The sequence below is a fragment of the Eumetopias jubatus genome, unplaced genomic scaffold (genome assembly GCF_037043125.1).
Source record: "Eumetopias jubatus isolate StellerSeaLion01/CBP00866 unplaced genomic scaffold, mEumJub1_p1.0 scaffold_9, whole genome shotgun sequence".
NCBI classification, from domain to species: domain Eukaryota; kingdom Metazoa; phylum Chordata; class Mammalia; order Carnivora; family Otariidae; genus Eumetopias; species Eumetopias jubatus.
Genome location: NW_028274815.1, coordinates 87,690,314 through 87,708,549, shown reverse-complemented (window position 1 = coordinate 87,708,549; position 18,236 = coordinate 87,690,314). Strand labels below are relative to the sequence as shown.

Here is an 18,236-nt window from a genome sequence, read left to right as displayed (position 1 = left end):
ATATGGAGGAAACCGAGGTGTCCACTGACAGATAAATGGATAAAGATGTGGTACGAACACACAGTGAAATATTACTCAGACATAAAAGAGAATGAAATTTTGCCATTTGTGACAACATGAAGGAATATTGAGGGTATTATGCTAAGTGAAATAAGTCAGAGAAAGACAATCACTGCTGACTTCACTTTTACGGGAAATCTAAAAACAAAACAAATGAACACACAAAACAGAAACAGACTCATAAAAGAAAGAACTGGTGTAGCTGCCACCATGGGAGGGAGGTGGGTGGTGGTGGGCAGAACAGGTGAAGGTGGTCAAAAGGTACAAATTTCCAGTTAAAAAATAAGTCAGGGATGTAAAGTATAGCACAGAGAACATAGTCAATAATATTGTAATAGCAGGGCGCCTGGGTGGCTCAGTCGGTTAAGCGTCTGCCTTTGGCTCAGGTCATGATCCCAGGGTCCTGGGATGGAGCCTCACGTCGGGCTCCCTGCTCGGTGGGAAGCCTGCTTCTCCCTCTCCCACTCCCCCTGCTTGTGTTCCCTCTCTCGCTGTGTCTCTCTCTGTCAAATAAATAAAAAAATCTTTAAAAAAAAAATATTGTAATAGCATTATACAGTGACAGATGGTAACTAGTTTAACATGGTGAGCATTTCATAATGCATATAAATGTCAAATCACTATGTTGTACATCTGAAACTAACATAATATATGTCAACTATAATTTATAAGTAAACAACTCAACTGGGCTGACTACTTAAAAAAATAGTCTCCAGAGGATTATAACCAGATCCAGAATCTGTACAATATCCAAAAGGTCCCAAATACAATCCAAAAGTCACTGAATATACAAAGAACCAGAAAAATGTGACTAAGTCTCAAGAGAAATGCCAATCCTTACATGATCCAGATGCTGAATTTTTATGTATGTTCCCTGAGGTAAATACAAATGAATGCAAACGGAAAGATAAAATTCTCATAAGGAAAATTAAACATAATTTTTAAAAGAATATAATTAGCAATTTTAGAACATTAAAATATGAGAAATAAAAAATTCACTAGATGATCCCAGTAGCAACATGGAAATGAAAGAAGAAACAATGAACGTAATGGTAGATAATAGACATTATCAGATCTGAAGAACACAGAAGAAACAGATAAGGAAAAAGGAGCAAAGCCTCAGCAGTCTGTGGTATAACAGCAAAAGACCTAACATATGAATCACTGGAGACACAGTAGGAGGAGAAAGCACTGAAACATAAAAAATAAGTGAAGAAATATTAGTTGAAAACTTCCCAAATTTGGTGAAAGACATTATTTTACAAAGCCAAGATGTTCAGTGAACCCCAAACAGGATAAACTCAAAGAAAAGCATGTGGAGATACCTCATAATTAAATGGCTACTGAAAATCACAGACAAAAAAAAAAATCATGATTCTATTTACATGACATTCTGGGAAAAGGCAGAAGTACAGGGACAGAAAATAGGTCAGTGGTTACTAGCAGCGGGCGGGGGTACTAGGGGCAAGGAGGGATAACTACAAATGAGTATAAGGTAACTTTTGGGGTGCTAAAATTATTCTTTATTGGGATCATGGTGATGATTATAAGACTATATGCGTTTTTCAAAACAGAATGAAATTTACTCTATGTAAGTTACACATATAGTAATGTATCTGTTGATATGAAACAAAGTATACCCTACCACCTAGATAATGTCCTTGATAAAAATATTCAACCTGAAAAAATCCTTAGGAAACAATCAAGCAAATCCAGAACATGACATACTCCATAAAACTGCTGGCCTGGAATCTTCAAAGAAAAGTCTCACAAAAAATGGCTGACTGCACTAGATTCAAAGAAACCAAAAAGATATAAAAATCAAGTACAATGCATGAATTCTATCTAGTTACTTGATCAGAAAATAAAACAAGCAATAAAAGATTTCAGGACAATGGGGCACCTGGGTGGCTCAGTCGGTTAAGAATCTGACTCTCAGTTTCAGCTCAATTGCTACAGCGGGCTCCATGCTCAGCGGAGAGTCAGCTTGAGAGTCTCTGCCTCTCCCTCGCCCACTCACACTTGCACGCACACTTTCTCTCTCTCAAATAAATAAATAAAATCTTAAAATCTTAAGACCCAATTGGGAAAGTGAATGCAGACAGTATATTAAGTTAAATTATTCAATTAGCATTAATTTCCTAATATGATAATGATGTGGCAAATATCCTTATGCTTAGGAGACACAAAGTCCTAAACTTAAGCATTGATAATACTAAAGAAGTATTTAGGGGTGCTGAGTCATGATTTTTGCCAAGTTAGTTTCAAATGGTCCAGGTAAAACTATGTGGGGGGAAAGGGGAGTAGAGAAGAAGAAAAGCAAGTGTGGCAAAATGCTAATAACTAGTTAATCTAAATTAAGAAAAACAGAAATCACATTACTCTGAAATCAAAAGCTATATAGTTACCTCCTTTATAATCTGAAATCTTGTAAGAACCTCTTCTTCGACACCTTTAATTTTACTCAAAGCAGTTTCATGTCTGAAAAGTAGTTGTTCTCTTTCAACTAAAAAACGTTCCCGCTTTTGAAGTTCTTCAGCAAACTCCTGTTGTGCTGCAGTTTCACACTGTATTAAAATGTCAGATTCAAGTGTTTTTAGAAAGTACATTCACAAATTCTACAAATTACATTTAATTTACTGAGGTTATAGCTTAATCAAACGGTGTTTAGGACTACATGTGTATCAGTAAAACCTGGATTACAGTAACAGCTAGACTACCACAGCAAGTATGCTTGCACAGAAATTCTATCTTGTTGCAAAATGACGTCACACCATAGTGAGATTCCACTACGAGGACTCTAGAGAATTTGGGGTCCGAAATGCATCTGTACTATATGGAATAATCTCCTATCCAGTTTCAATTCCATGCTCCACTTCAACTTCACCGTCTGTTCTTTTCCCTATACTCTCCCCCCACCCTTCTTGTCCTTCACTTGGGCTAAAAGACCCTAGCCCTGCATTATTAGCACTAACCCCAATGCCACACTGCTTGATACCAATGGAGAAAACACACACCAGAAGAAGTTGTACTATTGTAAATTCAGGGAACCTCTACCAGATTCTCAGTGCAGTCCAGAAAGTGTTTTTTATTTTCATGGTTGGTTCTATCTCCTACTCTCCACAGTGCCTATATTTCAAACCTTCCCCATTCTTTATTTTGAACACCTCACCTCCTACATGATTCTGTGCAGACAGACTCATCTCTAACTTCACAGGAAAAATAGAAGACAGCAGAAGGAAACACCAACCTCCTGCCCTCAAGACACACAGGTTTCTCCTTCCCTCCCATTACAAAGGCAGACTCAGGATCTCATTGCCTTCTGCCTTCTTTGGACACTGCTGTGCTGAAATCCCTCTAATATTTTTAAAATCTCCAATCGCATCTGAAATGGAGTTGCTCTTGACCACACCCACTAAGTGCCTCCCTTTCGTAAAATTCTTTTAACACTTTGTCTACATCTGCTGAGCCCTCTTTATTTCCCAATCACTCCTCAATTTACTTCTATCTGGCCTCCGCCAGCATTCCCCTACTACATCTGAAAGTCACTTTCAGTCCTAATTTTATTGAGTCTCTCAACAGCATTTTATACGATAGGCCCTTTCTTCCAACTTAAAATAATCTTTCATTGGACTCCATGACACCACATTCTTTTGGTTTTCCACCTCACTCTCTGGCCACAGCTTCTCAGCATCCTTTGCGGGCTCTGCTTCCTTTACTGTCATTTAACTACTAATGTTCCTCAGGATTTGGGCTTAAGTCACGTCCCTTCACATCTTCTCATTCTCTCTGCTTACTTCCCTCCACTCAACGGCTAAATTACCATGTATATGCTAACTCCTCCCAACCTACAATTGCTCAGCTCTTTCTCCTAAGCTCCAAACTCAAGTCCAAACTTACTACTGAATATCCTCACCTGTATGCTTTCAGCTAGCACAAAATAAACATGTCCAAACAATTCAACTAGCCATCAGGGACATGCAAGTCAAAACCACAATGAGGTGTCACTTCACACCCACTAGGATGGCAAGAATCAAAAAGACAGACAACAAATGTTGTCAGTGATGTGAAGGAACTGGAACCCTTGTACACTATTGGTGGGAATGTAAAATGGTGCAGTCATATTGGAAAATGGTCTTAAAAATTTCTCAAAGTTAAACAAAGAGCTACCATATGACCCAGCAATTCCACTCCTTCATATACACCAAAAAGAAAGTATATATCCAAACAAAATTAAACATGAGTGTTCATAGCAGCATTAGTCATAATAGCCAAAAAGTGGAAAACCACATGTCCATCAACTGATGGAAAAAAAGGAAAATGTGGTATATCTATATAATGGAGTATTCAGTTATAAAAAGGAATAAAATTCTGATACATGCTGCAACATGGATGAACCTTGAAAATATCATGCTAAGTGAGAGAAGCCAGACACTTCACACACACTACATATGATTCTATTTATATGAAAAGTCCAGAATAAGCTAATCTATAGCCAGAAAATAGACTGATAGTTGCCTAGGGCTGAGGGGAGATAGGTGGGGTGGGAGGTTAATGAGGAGAGGTATCTAATGAGTAGGGGTTTCTTATTGGGATAATGAAAATACTCTAAAATTGGCTGTGATGATGGTAGCATCACTCTTCAAATATTCTAAAAATAATTGTACACTTTAAAAAAATTAAAAAGAGGCCCTTCCAACATTGAGGACACAGTTCTGTCTATGAACCAGAAAGAACCTCTTCTTGTAAGAACCTCTTCTTCCCAATAGACAATGAATCTGCCAGAGCCTTGATCCTGCACCCAATAGACAATGAATCTGCCAGAGCCTTGATCCTGCACTTCCCTTTTTTGGAGATGGTTCAAGATGTATGAAAGTGTTGAATCACTATATTGTACACCTGAAACTAATATAACACGATGTTAACTAACTGGAATTAAAATAAAAACCTAAAAAAAAAGAAAAGATTCAGCAGACCTTTCTTCTGACCATCATTTCTGAATGTGGAAGCTTTCTGTATGAGACCAAACCTCTACTCTGAAAAAGCAGCAAGACACCTGCCTTCACTGGTCTCAGTGCCAGCAGTTCCTGAGGCAGATATACTAGCCTTGAAAGAAATGAATTCTAATGCAATCATTAACAGATTCCCCACCACTGGTCAACTGTTAACAAAAACTTGCTGGAATTCTCTTATCTCAGCATATATAATGAAAGCCAGAAAGTTCTACTATCATGCTTATATTGTTTAACAAAGAACCCTAGAATTCTAGAGAATTGAAACTTAACTCCTGGACACAGGGTTGTCATCTCATATACTTTCAACATTCAGATTTGATATAAAAGAAACTGGTCTGTTTGCTCAAAGTCTTGGGTATGCACCTATAGATTACTATCCTGGTTCGCTTAAAAATATGGTCTTATCATTACTGTCTAAACTCAGAATCATCTTAATGGATTTAACATTCAAAGGCAAAAAATGCAAACTACAACATCAGTGAGATAGCTATCATATTATGGGGGAAAGACAACTCCAGGATGTTGCTGATGGGAACATAAATAGACACAGTAACTCTGGACAATAATTTGGTAGCAACCTGCTACTACTACTTCTTATAGGTTAAGGACACTTAAACAGAGCTGTTTGTAAAATATAAACTCCATCTTGTATATTTATATAGAAATAAATAAATAAGGATGCCTGGGTGGCTCAGTCAGTTAAGAGTCTGCTTTCAGCTCAAGTCATGATCCCAGGGTCCTGGGATCAAGCCCTGTATCAGGCTCCCTGCTGAGGGAGAATGCTTCTCCCTCCCCCTCTGCCCTCCCACCCCTGTCATGCACTCTCTCTCTCTCAAATAAATAAATAAAATCCAAAAAAAGAGAAAGAAATGGTGGTTTATTTAGAGGTTAGAATGCTACATGGAAGTAAAAATGAATGAACTAGAACTACATTTTCCAAACACATAAATCTCAAAAATATAACAATGAAGCAAGGAAGTTGCAAAAAGAAATTCACAGTATGTCATTACTTATGTAACATTTTAAAACATTCAAAACAATACATATATATCAATATATAAAAGTGTTAAAACAGGACATAATGGATCCACACTAATTTCAAGGGAGTGCTGAATCCTTGGAAAAAGGAAGAGGTTATGGGATGGAGAAAGGCTGTTTCAACTCTAACTGAAACATTTCCTTTAAAAATATCAAACAGAATTACTAATAAAATGTTAGCATTACAAAATATTGGCAATGGGTATATAGTTGATATTATAATATTACCTATGTTTTTCCGTATGTCATAAATATTTTATAAACTTTTAAAAACCAAAACAGTGTTGCCTAGAAAAATACTGCAAATGAAAAGATAATATTCATGATAAAGGAATTATTTCCTACACAAAAATTAAAGTTATAAATTTCAAAAAAACAATCTTCTCTCCCTCCAGTTTTGTTCCCTATCTCAGCAAAAAGTAGAATCATTTATCCAACAGCCAAAAGAATAAACCTGCATTTCATCTTTGAGTAAAACCCTACTGTACACCTCCCACATCAAAACAATCTCCAAGACCTACTGGATCCATTTCTTAAAAATGTTTAGAATCCATCCACTTCTCTTTATCCCTAAGGCCCTTATCCTAACCCAAGACACCATCAGGATACCACATCTCTTCACACTCTGCCCTCTCTCTAGATCTCACCTACTGGTGACAGCTTTAAATATCTATATGTAAATGATTCCCAATTTAGATGCCCATCCAAGACGTATGTTCTAAATGCCAAGCTGATACATTTACTTACATTAGGTCTCCATTAAAGTTCTCAAACCTAATCCATTCCAAACTAAAATCTTGATCTTTCTCCCCTATATTCATTCTTCCAAGTTGTACAAACCAGAAATGTGGAAATTATCCTAGACACCTATTCTCCTTATACCACATCGAACTCATCACACCAAGCCTAGCCCATTTTACCTCCAAAAGCAATCTCAAATCTATTCAATTCCACTTCTCTGCCACCACCCAGTCCAAGTTACCATCACCTCTCACCTGCACTATTACAGTAGGATATCCTACCCGGTCTCCCAACTTCCACACCTATGTCCCTCCAACCCACTGATTTAAACATACATTAGATTGGGGCACCTGGATGGCTCAGTCTGCCTTCGGCTCAGTCATGATCCCAGGGTCCTGGGATTGAGCCCCACACATCAGGCTCCCTGCTGCACGGGAAGCCTGCTTTTCCCTCTCCCATTCCCCCTCTGCTTGTGTTCCTGCTCTTGCTGTCTGTCAAATAAATAAATAAATGAATAAATAAATAAATAAAATCTTAAAAAAAAAAAAAAAGGCATACATTAGATTAAGCAACTCCCCTGCTCTAAAAATCCTCATTTACTTACTACATTTTCCTTGAATGAATATATCATCATGCTTCTGGGGCTTCTCTAACTAGACCATCACAGTCTAGTAGGGCTAATCCCCTACTCTTCCTCCAGGGTATAAGTTAAATGATACTTTCTCAGAAAACCTTACCAATCTATCCTAATCAGGTTTCATATTATACCTGAATTATTCACTTAAATTTATAAAATTGTAACTATATGGGTACTCACAATTGATTCTAATAAGCTATGTGTGGCAAGAACCACATATATTTTATCTACTTCTATATATTCAACATTAAGCATGCAAAGGCATATTAACAAGTGTTCAAACATATGCTGAATGAAATTGCAAAATTTGACAAAATGTATATACTTAATGATGACCAACACAATAGAAGACTGAAAAAAATTTTTTTAAGTTAGATTTGACTACAGATTAAACAAGATTAATCCACTGCACTTCATTTTCAAAAAAATATTTGTCTTTATTGTGTTTGCAGTAAATGATATATCTTTACAACTTTGCTTATTCTTTTTTATCTCATAAAGTATTAGCAAAGAAATCTTCCCAATGCACTATTACTTTTCACTCATTTGCTTAAAAACCTGTAGTAGCCAGCCTGAGTGTTCTTTCCCCAGGCTGGTTAAGTTCAGTCTGACAAATCACTCCTTTCCAAAGACCTCCCACCCCCAACTCTTGCCACCTGGAATGCCCTTCCACTCCTCTTCTCTTTAAATTTTACCCCAGTCAAGTACCAAGTTATGTCTCTTCCTGAACTGTTCTCCAGTGATTTTAGGCCAAAATAATCTTTTTCTGAAATGCTATGGTAATTATAATCTGAATTATTCAGACAAAATGAGATATTGGAGGTTTTTTTAAGATATTGGTTTTTAAAAAATGTTTATTTCCTAGTACAAATATAGCAGAATTCCAACTAGAACAATTTTGGTCTGGAACTGGGTATTACACATACCTTTGCTCCCTTCTGTACTCCCACTTAGTGGACACTTGATAAATACATGAAGTACATCCTTTAGAAACAAAAAAATCCCAAAGAAGATAAAGACCAATGTTCTGAATCAAACTTTGGTGATAATTGACAAGAGAACATCTTACGTATACGTATTTAAAACAATGAATCAGGAACACTACTTCAAAAAGCACAATTTAAGGGCACTTGGCTGGCTGAGTTGGAGGAGAATGTGACTCAGAGTTGTGAGTTTGAGCCCCATGTTGGGCGAAGAGATTACTAAAAAAACAAACTTAAAAAAAAAAAAGTACACTTTACCAGCAGATTGTTTTAGTTCTTAAGCAAGGATGGGATAGAAATAAACACAAAACACAAAACAGTCTGAAATCTAAGAAATATGCCTGTACCTAAAAATACCATTTATTTTTTCCATCAGCTATAAATTTTTCCCTTCAATAACTGTAATAAATTTGTGTTTGTTCCCTTTTGACTTTATCTCGACATGCTTAGCTAAAATAATTAAAATGAAATACTCTGTATTCAAATTTTATATATGTTTGGTGCTTAGAACATAAATATATCTGAATTCTCAATTCAGTTTTTAGTTCTTACCCGCAGTTTCTGATGTATTTGAAACAATTCATCATAGATCTGATTAATCTGATGTGGAAGTATTCTCTGCTTGTTTGGTGCTTTAGATGTCGAACAGCGGACACATCTCAGAGGGGAGTCACTTGCATTACTACAACATTCAGTCCAATTTCTTGAATTTGATGTCACATTAGTTGGCTGGGCAACTGCTACAAAAGAAATTTAATTATAAATGATTACAGTTTTAAGTATTCTCAGACAGAGTACTCTTCAGGAAGTTACTTTAAATATGAATTAAAAGTATTGTTAAAAGTATCCAGTATTAAAAACAGTATGGAGGTTCCTCAAAAAGTTAAAAATAGAATTACCCTATGACCCAGCAACTGCACTACTAGGTATTTATCCAAAGGATACAAAAATAGTGATTCAAAGGGACACATATACCTCAATGTTTACAGGCGCAATGTCCACAATAGCGAAAATGTGGAAAGAGCCCAGATGTCCATCTACAGATGAGTGGATAAAGAAGATGTGGTATATAAATACAGTGGAATATTACTCAGCCAACAAAAAGAATGAAATCTTGCCATTTGCAATGAAATGGATGGAACTATAGGGTATTATGCTAAGTGAAATAAGCCAGTCAAAAACAAATACCATATGATTTCACTCTTATGTGGAATTTAAGAAACAAAACAGGTGAACATATGGGAAGGAAAGGAAAAATAAAGATAAAAACAGAGGGAGGCAAACCATAAGAGACTCTTAACTCTAGGTAACAAACTGAGGGTTGCTGGAGGGGATGTGGGTGAGGGAAAGGGATAACTGAATGATGAGCATTAAGGAGGGCACTTGATGTATTGAGCATTGGGTGTTACAGGCAACCAATGAATCACTAAATTCTACCCCTGAAACTAGTAATACACTATATGTTAACTAAACTGAATTTAAATAAAAAATTTTTTAAAAAGTCATCAGTATTATATGCAGAAACAATTACATAGCAAATGTGGTAAAATGTTAAAATTTAGAAAATCTGTGTGAAGGCCTTACAGAAATTCTCTATGCTCTTACGGCAATTCTTCTGTAAGTCTGAAATTATTTCAAAATGGATTTTAAAGATTTTTATTTTTATTTATTTGACAGAGAGACAGTGAGAGAGGGAACACAAGCAGGGGCAGAAGGAGAGGGAGAAGCAGGCTTCCCGCTGAGCAGGGAGCCCAACGCGAGGCTCGATCCCAGGACCCTGGGATCACGACCTGAGCCGAAGGCAGACGCTTAACAACTGAGCCACACAGGTGCTCCTCAAAATGGATTTAAAAGTGCATGAAAACACTCATGTATTAACTGCCTAGACCAAGAAATAAATGTAAAGTTACCTCAGAAACCCGATTAGATTCCCTTCTCTCCTCTAAACCAAATTAACCACTAACCCAAATATAGCATTAATCATTGCTTTATTTTTTTAAAGTTTTTAGTATCTGGGTAAAAAAAAAAAATTTAAGACCTTGTTTTGCCTGGTTTTAAACCTTATATAATGTCTGTAATTTATATAATGATGTAATTATGTAATTTCTATAACCTCCTTTAAATATGTTCCTGTATTAATGACAGAATCAGGTTCATAGATCTTCACTACTTTATCCTATTTTATATTTTTATAAGCCAACATTCTACTACAGGTGGGTATTTGAGCTCTTTGTCTACACAGGTGCTCCACAGTCTTGCATGTGGCTGCTGGTACACATGTTCAAGAGTTTCTCCAGGGTATATGACTAACAGCAACATTGCTGGATCATAAGGGACATGTGCAGGTTCAACTGTGCCAGTGATATCAAACTGCTTGCCCAAGTGGTCATATTAATTTACTCTCCCAAAAGCAATGGATGAGCAAGTTCCTCTTGCTTCACTATATTACCAGAATTTATTTTCTGTTGGTACTGAAAGTGGTTTTAACTTGCATTAACCTTCCTGGGAACCCTAGCTTTAAGAAAAGGGTCTCCTATTGTATTCCCCATCTTGGACAGACCTTAGGGAGCCGAAATAAAAAATAACACGAATTTTTAACAAAGAAGAAAGTTTTAGGGTGCCTGGGTGGCTCAGTCTGTTAAGCAACAACTCTTTATTTCAGCATAGATCATGATCTCAGAGTAGTGAGATCAAGCCCCATGTGCGGCTCTGCACTCCACAGGGAGTCAACTTCGGATTCTTTCTCCCTCTCCCTCTGTTTCCCCTTCCCCAAATGTGCATGCAAGCAGGCGCACTCTCTCTCTAATAAACGAATAAATCTTTAAAAAAAAAAAAATTTCACTTCACTCAGTTCAGCAAATCCCCTTAAAGTGAAAGACAGTTTCATTTTTTAGAAAATTTTATTTCTTTATTTCTTTATTTAATTTATTGTGTGCAGGAGGGGGAGGAGGGGCAGAGGGAGAGGGAGAGGGAGAGGGAGAAAGAATCCCAGGTGACTCCAGTGGAGCACAGAGCCCTATACTGGGCTTAATCCCAGGACCCTGAGATCATAACCCTAGCTAAAATTAAAAGTCAGATGCCCAATGGACTGAGCCACCCAGGTGCCCCTAAAGTGAAAGACACTTTCACTGCTTTGCTTGCCTCTCTAGGTTCCCATCTCACAATCCGTAGCTTAAATATTCCTTAATTATGTCAACTCTTAAATACATTCAACTTTTTTTTTTTACATTATCCTGTATTTTCAATTGTTTTTCAGTGGGAAAATCCACCATGTAGCCAGAAACACAAGTCCAGGAAGAATTTCTTTTCACTTTCCTCAAATGCTGAGATGACTAGGAAAAGGATGAAGGAGAGTGGGAAGGGAGAAATGAGCGTGTGTTGTGTGTGGACAATGTATGCCCAGAAGAGATGCACAAAGGCTATCCAAGGGGCAACACTGTTCTCAAAGTCTTGCAGCCAAGAGGAAGCCATTTCTGGTTGCCTCTTTCCTTGAAATGCTGACAAAACTATGACATGCAGCCACACGCAAAGAAAGTAATTAAAGAAGTGCCTGAAGAAGCTACACCTTAAGTAATCTGGAGTACTGTCTTAAAATATTAAAGGATTACTCAAATCTACCACAGTATTTAGTGACTTGCTAAACAAATACTGATATGAAAAAATATGCAGAAATTATAAAAAGTATTCAATTGATTACTAACTTATTTTGATAATTTTGAGAGCACAGGAATACTACTGGAAAATAATGAAGTCTATTTTCTCTTCTCCTTTAGTCAATAATAAGCACAGTTACTCTCTCATGGCTCACAAAAATGCAGAACACAGAAATACACAGACACCTGAGGGCCAGTGTTATTACTATAGGATAAGCTTTATGTGCTCTACTTGACAAAGCTACTTAAAAAAAAAAAGATTTTATTTTTAAGTAATCTCTACACCCAATGTGGGGCTCAAACTTATAACCCTGAGATCAAGAGTCATGTGCTCTACCTACTGAGCCAGCCAGATGCCCTGAAACAAAGCATCTTTTTAAGTAACTATTCTAAAATGATTCTCTTTTACCTTTTTCTATGTCTTTAAAAGACTGTTTGGTTATTTTGGAGGTACTAATTCTATGATCATTCTCAATTAACTCTTCTTGTTTTTCTTGTTGCTTCAAATCTTGAAAAGAATCCAGTTCATCATCTAGGCTTTAAAAAAAAAAAAAAAACCTATCACAGCATTCTGGAAGTTTTCTACAGCATTTTAAAAAGATAAAACTGCTTTTCAAATATTAACAGCATAACAATTGAAAAAAATTTAACAAGTAAACATTTTAGAAAATGGAAAACAAAATGTGAAAAGTAAGTCACTGATCATAAAAAGTCACCACAGGTACCTTTCTACATAATCCAATGGTCTTAATTTAAAATGACATATACCTGTATAATGCTCTACAACTGCCAAACTCTTTCTTTTGATTCCTAATACTTCTGTGAGGTAGATATAACAGGTCCTGTTAGCTATAATTTTAGTTAAAAGAACTAACATTTAACAGGAAGAAAGTGAAACCTAAAGAATTTAAATAACTGACACATGACATTAACTAGTAAAAAGTAAAGCAGAACTAGAATCTCAGGTGTTCTCTCCAAAAAGATGATCTCAAAGTTGAAATTTCTAGAGCAGTGCTGCTCAAAGGAATATAATTCAAGAGACATAAGGCAATTTAAAATTCTCTAGTAGCTGTATTAAAAACATAAAGACACAAAATTTTAACGTTAAATATTTTAACAATATTTAACCCAGTATATCTAAAAGATTACTTTAATATATAATCAGCATTAAAAAATTAAGATATTTTGCATTCTTTTATCCATCTTTGAAATCCAGCATATTATTTCTTACTTATATTTCACGTACTCAATAGCCTCCTGTGCCCTGTGGCTACTATGCCGGACTAGATCATTAACTAGAGATCATGAAAAAAACTGCCTAATGTTACAAAAACTTTCATAGTTCAAAAGCTTCAAGTTATAATTTGAAATTATACCCCGATCATTTATAACAAAAAATGATAAAACTATTAGTTAAATATAAGAAAATAATTTCCAGAAATTCATAATTATCTCAAAACAACTTTTACTTTCCTTACTCTATATTCAAACTACCTCATGTCCAAATCTTAAATCCATATCAACAAAGCTACTTTGTGAATGCCAAATGAAATAGTATAACAATGATAATAGCACATTTGAATGCTTTTCTATGTATTAAGCACTGTTCTAAGTGCTTACATGAATTAAATCATTTAAGTAGAAAATGAAGCAATTATATAAAAAATTCAAGCTCCCACATATCAATTACATTAATAATTTACATATATTTTTGGCACAGTTATCTTTTCTTCTCCCCATGATTATCTCAACATTTCATTTTGTATATGTATACATCTTTATCGTTTAACATTATTTCAAAACGTTTACCCTTCTTGATACCCATAGCACCTCCTTCTGCCACATATTTATGGCATTTAATTGTATCTAATTCAGAACTTTATTTCACCTTAGCTTCCACTGTTTTTATATTGGTTTCACCCACTCACAGCCCAGCACTCTGCACATTTGTAGTTAGCATCTCCCTAGACTGATTTCTTCAATCTCTCTCTCTCTGCCTAAAATATAGCTTACCACACTCGGAGACACACAATGGATACTGAGTTAAATATCACTGTCTAACAAACCTGCATTCATTTGTATCCTAGCTCCTTAAAAAAAAGGGGGGGGGAGCAGGGTCTTCATTTGGGTCCTGGATGAATAACCATAAAAATAACTGTTCATCTTTCATACTGTGAAAATAACTTTCCATTATACGACCAAACATAATGCTAGGTTTATGCTTTTATCACAGAGAGTCTCAGTAAAAATTAATAAATCAGTCTCTTCAACCATTCAGCAGGCTCCAGACTGCTTGTACTTTGTCTCAGAAAAAAGCAGACATAAACAATCCACCCTTTAATCTCAGTTTTTGTAGATACCCAAGGGAGAGCAATACTAAGGATTCAAGGTACTTTACCAATTCACATTTAAGTGTTTGAATGAACTACAAAGTGGTGTTGTGCAATGCTTTCTTTCATCAGAATAACATCTTAATGATGAACCCACTTTATCTCCAGATGAGAAGATATCCAAATCATCTGTTAACAAAAAAGAAAATAGCAGATTACTAAAATCAGATACTAATTTCATTCTAGGCTTCTAAAGGTAAGGCAGCAAAGTTACCTAATGATTTCTTATCTGTCTCTGTAATGCAAACTTCAAAAACAGGCATCAAATCTTGTATTTATATACCACTTTACTGATTTCAAAATGCTCTTTCATTTATTTCCTTATTTAATCTTAGCAACAACTAGCTTACTATGAAGTAAGTAGAATAGGTGCCTTTAACCCTATTCTAATGATGTGAAGTCTAAGGACCAGAGAAGTTATATGAAGTTATCCAAGTAACAGAACCAGCAAATGGAAAGATTAAAATTCAGAATCCAGGCTTATTCCTACCTAATCATTATATTTCATCAGTCCACATTTATTTTATAATTTTAAACACTAAACTTTTTTTTATTAGATAGAGAGAGAGAGCACAAATGGGAGGGGCAGAGAGAAAGGGAGAGAGAGAATCTCAAGCAGACTCTGCACTAAGCATGGGAGCCCAACACAGGGCTTGATCTCACAACCCTGAGATCCCGACCTGAACCCAGACACTTAACTGAATGCAACACCCAGGCGACCCTAAACACTAAACATTTAACAGACTATTAGCCTATATCTAAATTGAATAAAAGGCAGAGAGCTTCTCTGATAAGAAATTTAGAAATATTTTTTAAAACTTTTTTGGAATTATCTGATTTTTTAAAAATTAGTTTCAGAGGTAGAATTTAGTGATTTGTCAGTTGCATATAACACTCAGTGCTCATTACATCAAGTGCCCTCCTTAATGCCCATCACCAAATTATACCTTCCCCCCATTCACCTCCCCTCCAGCAACCCTCAGTTTGTTCCCCAGAACTAAGAGTCTCTGGTTTGTCTCCCTCTCTGATTTCATCTTATTTTTCCTTTCTTTCTCCTATGTTCATTTGTTTTGTTTCTTAAATTCCACATATGAGTGAAATCATATGGTATTTGTTTTTGACTGGCTTATTTCGCTTAGCATAATACCCTATAGTTCCATCCATGTCATTGAAATGTACGCACCCTTGTCTAACATGCATTTTTACCCCATCAGAAATTAAATGAGCTATACTTTTTAGTTATATTTTAAAAAGTTGGAAATTTTAGGGCAAATTTCAAAACTAAAATATAATTTTAAGATATTTTTAAGATACCAGACTCAGTAATAACTGGGTTTTTTTTCATACTGAAGGAATGTTTCGGAAGAGTGTTTACAAAATTTCAAAATGAAATAAACTTGGAAAAGAAATGAAATTCCCTAATCTACCATCTGATAAACTTTTAAAGATACGGTTTCTGCTGTCACCCCAAAATCCGATGAGTATACTTACTAGTAAAAACATCACTAAAGAAGTACCAACAAATCAAAAGACTAATGGTTAATTAGCTATATATGTTAGTTCCAGATTACCACATAATGTTCCTACCCACCCAAACTCACAATATAATTATCTTTACCAAGTACATTTGATAAATTCTTCCAGTGCAACAATTTATTACCCCTGTAACTTGGAAAAGTTTATGCCTTAAAAAAATAGCAGTTTTCCTTACCTCATATACTGTTTAATTTTTAACATTTTTAAAGGCAAAAATGCTCTAACTGAAACACCAAAAAATTCAATCTGATTTTAAAGACATCTTACACATTTACTGCCCCCAAAATCTTGATTACTATTAGTTCATTACCCAAATGAAAAAAGCTTAGTATCACAAGATATATGCACTTAGTCTTAAGCCTAACATTTTTTTAAAATGTTTTTTCTCAAATTAAATTTGTTAAAACCCCCAAATATAGAAAATACTCCATCAGCTTACCTGGGGAGGTTAGCAATCTTCTCTTCCATTTAGCCTGATCAAAACTTGAAAAATCATACTTAAAAAAAAAAGACATATTTAATTTATATATTAATAATCAACCTAGTCTCAAAAGAGTTCCCCACAAATTATGTATTAAGTACAAGGGATAATTACAAAGTTTAGAGTGGACAAATCTGACAGACACTACCTTAACCAAGTAGTCAAAAGTTAAAAGCACCAATAATGGGACAAAGCAACATCACAGGTCTCCTAATGAACAGGAGCAACGCATACATCACTCCTGCCAAAAATGGAAAAAACCAGTACCGATCTAATCATGAGGTGTATTCACCAGAGAAACTCAGCTGTTCCTATAGTCTTCAAAAATATCAACATTATAGAAGGCAAAGACTTAAGAACCTGTTCCAGAAAAAACAGAAGCGAAAACCAAATGCAATGCTCATTTTTAGATTGTATCTGCACCAGGAAAAAAAATTTTACAAAGGACATTATTGAGATAATTGGTGAAATTTGAAAATGAACTATACATTACATATTATTGTATAAATGGTAAGTCTCCTTAATTTATTACTGGGGGTATATAAGAGAATATGCTTATTCCTAGAAAATACACTAAAGTATTTATATTTGGGGGTAGTATCACAGTGCCTGCAAGTTACCCTTCAATAGTTCAGGGGGACAATGTGTGTATGGAAAGTCAAAACTAGGAAGATAATAGTAACGCAAATGTGGCAAAATGTTAACAACTGGTGAGTCCAAACGAACTATTCAAGAGTTTTGTATTATTCTTGCAACTTTAAGTTTGGAATTGTTTCCAAATAGGAAGGTTTTTAAAGGAATTAAAATTGCTTTTTGAACTCCACACGAGTCACTGTAAATTAAAGTACCATACCACCATGTCTGATACATCATAAACCTTCAAAGAGTTTATGGTGAAGGAATTTTTCTGATAGAAAATTTGTTTTTCCCACATAGGGAGCATCTGCGGCCACAAATGACTTCTCCTCCGGCTACCTTTCACTAACCCTGTTGCCGGCCGAGCGGCTCGAGGCCCAGAGAGCGGCTCCCCGCCCGAGTGCCCTGCGCACCCCGGCTCCGAGGGTTTGGGCGCAGCTGCCGGGCGGGCTGCTTCACACCTGCAGGAACCCGCCCGCGGACACAGGGACGGGTCGAGGTGAAGGGCGAGGCCTCACCTCGGCGAAGCGGCTACCCCCTAGTCCGTAGCGGCTTTTGAGACGTTCCACTACCAAATCCTGCCCGGGAGGCTTCACTAGCCTCGGCTCCATAGCGCGCCGAGGCCACCGTTGTCACCCTGTGAACAGCTTTCAAACACACGGCGACGGGGACGCAGGAGCGGAGCTCGCACAACGGAACGGCGACGTGACGCACGGCACGCCCCGTCCCGCCCCTCGGGGTCGAGAGCGACACCGAAGCGCAAGGAGGCCGAGCCTAACCGGGAGGCGGGGGCGGGGCCGCTTAAGTGGAGCCCGGGAGCAGCCAGAGGCGGAGGCAAGGGAGAAGCGCGCCAAGGTGCGAGTCCCTCAGTTTCCCATTCTCTCTACTGTTAAAAACTTCGTGTTACAAACGTTTTTCCTGCCGAACGATTTAATGACTAATTCCTTTACTACTGTGTTATTTGGACTGATAAATGGCGTTTTATCTTTGTCTTAAAAAATTTTTGCTACTTGTTTCCCTCAGTCGTGTCCAAGGCGCCGAAAAGTACAATCGTCCACAGCAGTTA

General features: G+C 36.5%; 1 protein-coding gene across 1 annotated transcript in view; it reads right to left on the bottom strand.

Moving 5' to 3' along the window:
* CCDC138 (coiled-coil domain containing 138) overlaps positions 1-17,823 on the bottom strand; it is a 147,446-nt gene extending 129,623 nt beyond the window's left edge. Inside the window, exons 1-6 of the mRNA XM_028091277.2 lie at positions 17,689-17,823; positions 16,493-16,550; positions 14,526-14,646; positions 12,537-12,664; positions 9,027-9,214; positions 2,469-2,627 (exon numbers count right to left, since the gene is read on the bottom strand). Of these exons, the coding sequence (XP_027947078.1) occupies positions 2,469-2,627; positions 9,027-9,214; positions 12,537-12,664; positions 14,526-14,646; positions 16,493-16,550; positions 17,689-17,781 (747 nt within the window). The 5' untranslated portion in view covers positions 17,782-17,823. The remainder of the gene's footprint in view (positions 1-2,468; positions 2,628-9,026; positions 9,215-12,536; positions 12,665-14,525; positions 14,647-16,492; positions 16,551-17,688) is intronic.
* Positions 17,824-18,236: the final 413 nt, after the last annotated feature.